We start from the raw sequence: 10,000 nt of genomic DNA, 5'->3' as shown, positions 1-10,000 counted from the left end.
ATTTGCGCTGTACACTTTTTCAGCTCTAGCACATTCTCCCATGCCGGCTTCCTCTGTTTACGCAAACCTATAGCCACATGTAGCTACGTAGGTCTATGTGATTGTCATACGTTTCACTATTCGAAGGCAAACACCGAGGTTTTACCTCTCAGTTTTGAATAGTATTTCATATCGTACGTGTTCCGTATCAGGGTGTGTGTGTGTATGTGTGTGTGTGTGTGTGTGTGTGTGTGTGTGTGTGTGTGTGTGTGTGTGTGTGTCAGTATGCTGTGTGTGTGTGTGTGTGTGTGTGTGTGTGTGTGTGTGTGTGTATGTGTGCACACATGTGTGTGTGTGTGTGTGTGCCTGTATGCGTGTGTATGCGCGCGCGTGTGCCGGTGTGTAGAAACATTTCTTGCCTTCAATGTTGTTGGTGGTGTGCAGTTTCCGCGAGTGTACGCACAGAAACATGTGTCAAGTTACACACAGAAATACCTGACAGACATTGTCCTTCGCCCCACGGTGAAGGACGACACGGCAAACACAAGGCGATAATTTATGTATGAGGAGCGACATTTACTGCTTAGCTGTATTTCTAGTCAGCGTAGGGAGAACAGCAAAGAACATGCGCTGTTTCTGTATCTCTGCATTTGTAGCGTGCAAATGTTTCTTGTAGATGTATACTGAGCAGTAGTAATAACATGAAAATGCACACAGTAGATTGTGGTCTCATTTTGCAGAGCTTTGCTTCTTTCCTTTGGTATTTCATATTGGTATTTTATGTCTAATGCGTCTTGAAATGTTTTATTGATTGCTGAACATGCATGTTAATTATGTAATTTATACTGCAGACTTGACAGAATCTTGACTTGTCTAGACAAGTATATAACCTTGCTCATCAGGTAATCCGTCTATACAGTTAAAACTACTACTACTACTACTACTACTACTACTACTACTACTACTACTACTACTACTACTACTACTACTACTACTACTACTACTACTACTACTACTACTACTACTACTACTACTACTACTACTACTACTACTACTACTACTACTACTACTACCACTACTACTACTATACCACAATCAACAACCAAAACAAGAACAACAAGTCGCGTAAGGCGAAAATACAATATTTAGTCAAGTAGCTGTCGAACTCACAGAATGAAACTGAACGCAATGCCATTTTTCAGCAAGACCGTATACTCGCAGCATCGTCAGTCCGCCGCTCATGGCAAAGGCAGTGAAATTGACAAGAAGAGCGGGGTAGTAGTTGCGCTAAGAAGGATAGCACGCTTTTCTGTACCTCTCTTTGTTTTAACTTTCTGAGCGTGTTTTTAATCCAAACATATCATATCTATATGTTTTTGGAATCAGGAACCGACAAGGAATAAGATGAAAGTGTTTTTAAATTGATTTCGACAATTTAATTTTGATAATAATTTTTATATATTTAATTTTCAGAGCTTGTTTTTAATCCGAATATAACATATTTATATGTTTTTGGAATCAGAAAGTGATGGAGAATAAGATAAACGTAAATTTGGATCGTTTTATAAATTTTAATTTTTTTTTACAATTTTCAGATTTTTAATGACCAAAGTCATTAATTAATTTTTAAGCCACCAAGCTGAAATGCAATACCGAAGTCCGGGCTTCGTCGAAGATTACTTGACAAAAATTACAACCAATTTGGTTGAAAAATGAGGGCGTGACAGTGCCGCCTCAACTTTCACGAAAAGCCGGATATGACGTCATCAAAGACATTTATCAAAAAAATGAAAAAAACGTTCGGGGATTTCATACCCAGAAACTCTCATGTCAAATTTCATAAAGATCGGTCCAGTAGTTTAGTCTGAATCGCTCTACACACACACACAGACACACAGACACACAGACACACGCACATACACCACGACCCTCGTTTCGATTCCCCCTCGATGTTAAAATATTTAGTCAAAACTTGACTAAATATAAAAACAACAACAACAACAACAACAACAACAACAACAACAACAACAACAATATAGCGTCTAACTTGCCGGTACGCTACGTACGAAATGTTTACTCGGAACTCACCTGTCTTGGGGAGTAATTTCTCGTGCAATGGGGGAGTGCTTTTTTCGTAAAGGGAGTAACTTTTTCGTACGAAATGTTTACTCCGGAGTAAAAATCTCGTGGGAGTAATTTTGTAGAGGTTACATGCCGAGTCTCAGTGATTATTAAAAATAATGGTCGAAGTTAGCGGATCATGAAAAATGCGAGCTTCAGCGAGCTTTTTCATGACCGCGAACTGAGACCATTATTTTTAATAATCACTGAGACGAGGTGTGTAACCTCTTTATTCCTCATTTCTTCAGTTATTCAAAGAAAACAGGAGTTTTTGTGCGAAAGTTTGATCGAATCCGAATCACTCAACCAGTCAACCTGCGCAGGCGATCGACTAATGCGTGGTTGTATAGTTCCGTGCAAATCATTCCATTCTGTTTACACTTCTTGTCAGTTTCCCTGTTTTGGACTAAAATCAAGTACACAGATATGCTGTTATTCTGCTGTGGCGGCAAAGGCAGATATTGTGTGTTCTTTTTATGTTTTAGTATCGCTTAAGATAATGTTCTTTCGTCAAATGGGACCAGCAGACGAACATTTGCACCCGTGTTCCAACGTTAATTACTGTATGAAGTTCAGTTTTCTGGGGAAAATAGTGTATGAAACCGCTTTATGTTGTTTAAATTGATGAGATGTGTGCATTTGGTTGCGTGTGATCTGTTTATAAAATGAAATATTGTTAAAAACTGACCGGCGGATTGCAGTCAGTGTTGTCGAAGAAACTGCGTTAAAAGAAGGGGAACTACTCTTGTCGCTAGAGTATGAGTTACTTGCCTTGGGAATTTGCTTGTGATGAACGGGTTTGTGCACGGCAGATCTAGATTCAGAAAACAACTGAACTCATGGATTTTATATGGAGATTCATGTGTTCAGGCCTGTAGTTGTTAATTTAAATGCGGTATGTTTGTATTGTTTGCTCCAGAAATGTATACTTCGTACATTAGAGCGTTCGGAACTTTTCAGTCGCAAAAGTAGTACCGAAACAGAACAGCTTCTCAACCCATTGCACTATCGAGGATTCAGGCTGTTGCTGGCTCGTTATTTGTTTGGTTGCTGGGTCATTATCGAAAAATAACTAGCTCTACAAGTTTACAGAGGTAAAGAAGCAGAGGGGGGAATAACTCGTGTTACACCGGCCTCCCATGCGGAAGGTCGCGGATTCGAATCTCGGCGCCGCCTGGTGGGTTGAGGGTGGCGATTTTTTTGATCTCCCAGGTTAACTTATTGCAGACCTGCAAGTGCCTTATCCATCTCCCTTCGTGTGCAGACGCAAGTACAAGACCAAGTGTGCACGGAAAAGGTCCTGTAATCCATGTTAGAGTTCGGTGGGTCATAGAAACACGAAAATGCCCAACGTGCTTGCCCCGAAAATGGCGTGTGGCTGCCTGAATGGCGGGGTAAAAACGGCCATACGCGTAAAAGATGGTGGGAGTTTCAGCCCATGAACAAAGAAGAAGAATAGGTTTAGGTAAGGATGCAAGTAATGTCCCTTCAGACACGTCGATCGAGTTGCGCGATTCAATCCGCTCTGAATGTGTAGAAAAGACAGACAGACAAACAAACAAACAAACAAAGCAGGTACACTTCTTGAATCAGCCATGCAGGCTTTTTCAAATATCATGTGATGTTTTGGAAGACCTAACCAGTCCCTTACAACTGCACATTTCTGAAACCAAGATTTATGATTTGTTTCAATATTCATGAAAGGAGTCGGTATTTTATTAAAAACATGAAGTAGTTAAATCAATCTAATCCTTGATCTCTCTTTTCACTCCAGTAAATGATGTGGTATAAAGAAAACTTGAGGCAGATGCTTCCTAACCAAATCTTCATTTTTACATTTAGTCAAGTTTTGACTAAATGTTTTAACGTTGAGGGGGGAATCGAGACGAGGGTCGTGGTGTATGTGCGTGTGTGTGTCTGTGTGTCTGTGTGTGTGTGTGTGTGTGTGTGTGTGTGTGTGTGTAGAGCGAATCAGACTAAACTACTGGACCGATCTTTATGAAATTTGACATGAGAGTTCCTGGGTATGAAATCCCCGAACGTTTTTTTCATTTTTTTGATAAATGTCTTTGATGACGTCATATCCGGCTTTTCGTGAAAGTTAAGGCGGCACTGTCACGCCCTCATTTTTCAACCAAATTGGTTGAAATTTTGGTCAAGTAATCTTCGACGAAGCCCGGACTTCGGTATTGCATTTTAGCGTGGTGGCTTAAAAATTAATCAATGACTTTGGTCATTAAAAATCTGAAAATTGTAAAAAAAAATAAAAATTTATAAAACGATCCAAATTTACGTTCATCTTATTCTCCATCATTTTCTGATTCCAAAAACATATAAATATGTTATATTTGGATAAAAACAAGCTCTGAAAATTAAATATATAAAAATTGTTATCAAAATTAAATTGTCGAAATCAATTTAAAAACACTTTCATCTTATTCCTTGTCGGTTCCTGATTCCAAAAACATATAGATATGATATGTTTGGATTAAAAACACGCTCAGAAAGTTAAAACAAAGAGAGGTACAGAAAAGCGTGCTATCCTTCTTAGCGCAACTACTACCCCGCTCTTCTTGTCAATTTCACTGCCTTTGCCATGAGCGGTGGACTGACGATGCTACGAGTATACGGTCTTGCTGAAAAATGGCATTGCGTTCAGTTTCATTCTGTGAGTTCGACAGCTACTTGACTAAATGTTGTATTTTCGCCTTACGCGACTTGTATTTGTTTGCAGCCGGCTGGTGAACATAAACATGGATTACGGAAGCTGAGTACACAGATGTTAAAACGGAAGCCAGCACGGCATGTTCTACGTGTATGCGGGAAAACGCTGGAACCAAACAAGAACAGTCTGTGGAATAACGACTCAAGAGCTGAAACACACGGTGGCGAGGTATCATCTCGGACAGGGTGTTGATTATGCTCATTGCCCCATCACCCGAACCAGGCTGGTCGCCTACCTTCGCCAAGAATAAGAAGACGGGATATGATGGGGTGAGATACAATGGCAGACTCTGTTGATTATATTCTTCAGTCGGTAGTAGAATGTTTTAATCTGAAACGCTAGTATATTATTGGATGAGAGACAGTGTCAGGACCGCGCTGGTGGGGTGCTACGTGCAATAACCAACAGAATTGTTTGCCCACGGTGTTGATTATTTTCTTCAGTCTGTGGTAGAATGTTCTATTCTGAATCACTGGTTGATTTAGTATCGATGGGAGACAATGGCATAAACGGACTGATGGAGTGTTTGTGATGTAAACGACAACACTGTCTTCTGGTGATGTTTATTATCATCGTCTATGGTACAATCTTTCAATATGGAACACAAGTTGACAAAGTATTAGGAATGGAGAGGTGGAGTGCTTCGTGCACTAACCGCAAACTCTGTCAGCTGGTGATGCTGATTATCATTGCCAGTCTGTGGCAGAATGTTTCAGCCTGAAACACAACTTGACGGAATATGATAACAGGAATGCACTGGTTGGGCTCTCCGCGGCACTGAACGACAGTGCTGATCTTGTTGATTTTAATCTCCAGTCTGTGTTTGACACTACATGTATAGATGTGGATCAATATGAAGATCTGTTGACCACTGTCAAGAAGAGAAAGCTGAGATGGAATGGCCATGTAACCAGAACAGACGGTCCTCCAAGACCATCCTCCAGGGTACGGTGCGCGGGTAGGGAAGACAGGAGAAGACTGAAGAAAAGAAGGACAGACAAAATTGCAAAGTGGACTGAGAAAAGCTTTGCTGGGTGGCCGAGTGGTAACGCACTTGCGCTCGGAAGCGAGAGGTTGCGAGTTCGACCCTGGGTCAGGGCGTTAGCAATTTTCTCCCCCCCTTTCCTAACCTAGGTGATGGGTTCAAGTGCTAGTCTTTCGGATGAGACGAAAAACCGAGGTCCCTTCGTGTACACTACATTGGGGTGTGCACGTTAAAGATCCCACGATTGACAAAAGGGTCTTTCCTGGCAAAATTGTATAGGCATAGATAAAAATGTCCACCAAAATACCCGTGTGACTTGGAATAATAGGCCGTGAAAAGTAGGATATGCGCCGAAATGGCTGCGATCTGCTGGCCGATGTGAATGCGTGATGTATTGTGTAAAAAAATTCCATCTCACACGGCATAAATAAATCCCTGCGCCTTGAATATGTGCGCGATATAAATTGCATAAAATTAAAATAAAAAAACTAAAATAATAAATCCCTGCGCTTAGAACTGTACCCACGGAATACGCGCGATATAAGCCTCATATTGATTGATTGATTGAAAACATTGCTCAAAACTGACAGAGGTGGAGGAGACAGCGGGTGCAGCGCTCATCAGTGCAGTGCCCCTACGATCCTAGCGGGTTACGGGATCAGTGAGTCAGTACAGCAAAGCCACAGAAGGTAACTCTTGGTACTTAAGTTACTAGAAAATCTGAAACACAAGTTGACGAACTGTCATTGGATGATACTGAGACAATGGCAGAAATGAACGGTCTGGGTGCTTCGTGCACTAAAAGATAGAGCTGTCTTCTGGTGATGGCGATGTTCACCTCCATCCTGTGGTAGAATGTTTCACTGTGAAACACAAGTTCACCAAGTATCTTGACAGAAATGGAGAGGTGGAGTTCTTCATGCACTAAACGACAGTGCTGTCTGCTTGTCGTATTCATCATCATCTCCATTGCCCTGGTGTGTGTGCTGTCCCTCAAAATGGTGTACCACGCGATGATCACGCGACACCACGTCAACCACCAGGACGGAGCGAGAACGGGGGGACACACAGCAAAACGCTACAACGACTTCCTCGATCCTGCTCTCCTCAGCATACAGCGGATGTTCTACAGCGGTCGTCTGCTTAGCCCAGGAGGCCCTCCCCACGTGATGAGAGGGAGTCAAGTGACCAATTCTCCCCGGTCTTTTCTTGTCGCTAACGTGACTGTGTTCAGTGCCACGTCAGAGGCGGTTGGTCCTGACACGTGTGTGCCTTTCCGTGTGTCCGAGAGCCACAATCTGACCATCTGTCTCTACGACCGCAAAGTGGACCAGATGATCTCGTCCTACATCCGGGACTTCGGCGTCTGGGAGAAGGAGCTTGTGCGGGGCATGCTGGGAGTTCTTGCTGCCGACGAAGAGGAGAGGAGAAAGGATAGAGGTAGCGGTGTAGAAACGAGAAGAGCTGTTATGGACATAGTAGACACAGATGAAGAGGAGAGAAGAAAAGGTAGAGGCGGCGGTGTGGTAAAAGGAAGAACTGTCAGTGGGACGCACAGTGTTAAGGATATGGTAGACATAGACGACGAAGAGAGACGGAAAGATAGCGGTGGTCGTGTGTTGAAAAGAAGTGCTGTCAGTAGTGTTGTGGGTATGGTAGACATAGACAAAGAAGAGAGACGGAAAGATAGCGGCGGTCGTGTGTTGAAAAGAAGTGCTGTCAGTAGTGTTGTGGGTATGGTAGACATAGACAAAGAAGAGAGACGGAAAGATAGCGGCGGTCGTGTGTTGAAAAGAAGTGCTGTCAGTAGTGTTGTGGGTATGGTAGACATAGACGAAGAGGGGAGAACGAAGGGTAACGCAGGCCCGTTGGTAAAGGCGTTTAAGTTGGAACGAAATGGGAGAAGTGTGCGCGATACTATGGACATGGTAGACATAGGCAAAGAAGAGAGAAGAAAGATTAGCACAAATCCTTTGGCAAAGGCATCGAAGGTGGAACGAAATAGGAGAAGAATGCGTAATATATTGAACATGGTAGACATTGGTGAAGAAGAGAGAGGGAAAGATAACACACGCTTTAAAGTGCAACGACAGAAGGTGGAACAACATTGGAGAAGTGTGCGCGATATGATGAACATGGTAAACGAAGAAGACAAAAGAAATAGAAGCACAGACCCTCTGTGGAAGCGAGCGAAGATGGAACGAAATGGGAGAAGGGCGCGGGATATAATGAGCGTAGTGGACATTGGCTGCAACGTTGGAGTGTACACGCTGAGCGCGGCCAATGCTGGTCATCCCGTGCTAGCTGTTGACCCCGTGACGTCCAACCTACAGCTACTGACCACTTCTCTGCGCCTCAATAATCTGACCTCTCGGGTCACGGTGCTACACAACGCGGTGGCTCACCGCCCAGGTCCGCTCACCATATACCTCAACCTTGGAAATATCGGAGGGTCGTCGGTGTCCGTGAAGAAGTCCTCCAAGGTACATTGCGGAGTGTGTGTGTGTGTGTGTGTGTGTGTGTGTGTGTGTCAGAAATTCGGTGAGCGCTTGTATTTCACTTTGTTTGATGAATGTATTGAATGTAATCAAGCCAACCAATATTCCTAGAGTATTGCACATGGTTGAAATAAAATCTTTTGTCATAATTTCCACGAATTTCCAACAAAAAAGCTAGTCTGACAAAAAGCCACCAAACATCTTATATTGTCTTTTTGTCTTAAATGTCTTCAGGGTCACAACAACACGGTGTGGGGAGTCTGCCTCAACCACCTCGTGCTGCACGTGCCAACACAGCGCGTGTTTCTAAAGTTAGACATCGAAGGCTGGGAGGAGCGCGCGCTGCGTTGTGCTGGCGAGTTCTTCCAACAGCTAGACGTACGTCACGTGCTGATGGAGTGGCTGTTCTACAGGAAGTACGCTGGCGGGCAAGCCATCGTGGCCTTCATGGTGCGTAACGGACTGTTGCCTTACGCCGACTTTACGCAGACCGCTGTGCTCAACCCGCAGAGCGCTTATGACTGGCCCGACAACGTGCTGTGGGTCAAACGATGAACATCCTCTTTATGTGTCAACGGTCAAACGCTGATCTGTCAAGCCGTCGTGGCCTTCATGGTGCGTAACGGTCTGTTGCCTTACGCTGACTTTACGCAGACAGCTGTGCTCAACCCGCAGCGCTCTTATGACTGTGCCAATAGTAAATCCGCCGAATAGCATCTCTTTGCATAACAGTCAATGGTGTATCGAAAAAGAACATAACAATTTAAACGTCTGATGGGTGAAACGCTGAACAACATCGCCCATCCTGAACTGAGGTAAAATGAGTTACTTCCCTTCGGGTCTCATTTATCCCTGACAGGATGCCTTGGTTTTCTTTCTGTGGGTAAGAAATTGATTGTTTACATATTTAGAGCTTTTCGTAATGTGTTATGGATATAAGCAGATTCGCGATTGTCGATAATGATATTTCATGGTGTTGTGTAAATTTTAAATTACAAAGGAATTGATATGTAAGACAGTTTCAAGCGAGCTATCTTTCGCGGGTGTATTTACTGTGTAAACAACTCTAAATATGGCAAAAGTGTCACGTGATAATCAACTTTGGCTACGAAGCAGACGATACTTTTTTCCGTAACCAGTTGGGAGTGATGCAACAATACCACGGTCTCCTTCCCACAGCAGCCTCGATATTTCGACTTGTTTTAACCTTAGAACGATGTCTTTATCATAACTGTGAAGAAAAGAACGGAGCTCACTGTCGAAGTCAGCCAATCTGCAATCACTTTCGTCTCAGTTCGTCTCTCAGAAATAGTTGGCGAAAAACATATGGGAGATAACTCTGTATTCTTGTTTTCATAGATTCCGCGCAGTAATTATACACACAGAGAGAGATGCCGGTGATACGGCATGGACCGATGATTATCAGAATGATGCCGGCGATACGGCATGGACCGATGATTATCAGAATGATGCCGGCGATACGGCATGGTCCGATGATTATCAGAATGATGCCGGCGATACGGCATGGTCCGATGATTATCAGAATGAGATTCCGGCGATACGGCATGGACGTAGAGGTTACATGCCGAGTCTCAGTGATTATTAAAAATAATGGTCGAAGTTAGCGGATCATGAAAAATGCGAGCTTCAGCGAGCTTTTTCATGACCGCGAACTGAGACCTTTATTTTTAA

General features: G+C 43.3%; 2 protein-coding genes across 5 annotated transcripts in view; one reads left to right on the top strand and one right to left on the bottom strand.

Annotated features, from left to right (window-relative positions):
• LOC138967293 (uncharacterized) overlaps window positions 1-10,000 on the bottom strand; it is a 50,710-nt gene that overhangs the window by 28,349 nt on the left and 12,361 nt on the right. The gene's annotated exons all lie outside the window — the stretch shown is intronic.
• Window positions 1-10,000, top strand: part of LOC138967292 (uncharacterized) — a 12,184-nt gene that overhangs the window by 710 nt on the left and 1,474 nt on the right. For all 4 annotated transcript variants that reach the window (XM_070339821.1, XM_070339819.1, XM_070339823.1 and 1 more), the window contains 2 exons: window positions 4,835-8,293; window positions 8,543-10,000. The exon at window positions 8,543-10,000 is cut by the window's right edge and continues 1,474 nt beyond it. In XM_070339821.1, coding sequence (XP_070195922.1) covers window positions 6,710-8,293; window positions 8,543-8,863 — 1,905 coding nt within the window. In that variant the 5' untranslated portion in view covers window positions 4,835-6,709 and the 3' untranslated portion in view covers window positions 8,864-10,000. The remainder of the gene's footprint in view (window positions 1-4,834; window positions 8,294-8,542) is intronic.

This window comes from Littorina saxatilis, linkage group LG5, assembly GCF_037325665.1.
Source record: "Littorina saxatilis isolate snail1 linkage group LG5, US_GU_Lsax_2.0, whole genome shotgun sequence".
Taxonomy (NCBI): Eukaryota; Metazoa; Mollusca; class Gastropoda; order Littorinimorpha; family Littorinidae; genus Littorina; species Littorina saxatilis.
The sequence above is the reverse complement of the archived record's forward strand: the minus strand, read 5'-3'. Positions and strand labels throughout refer to the sequence as shown.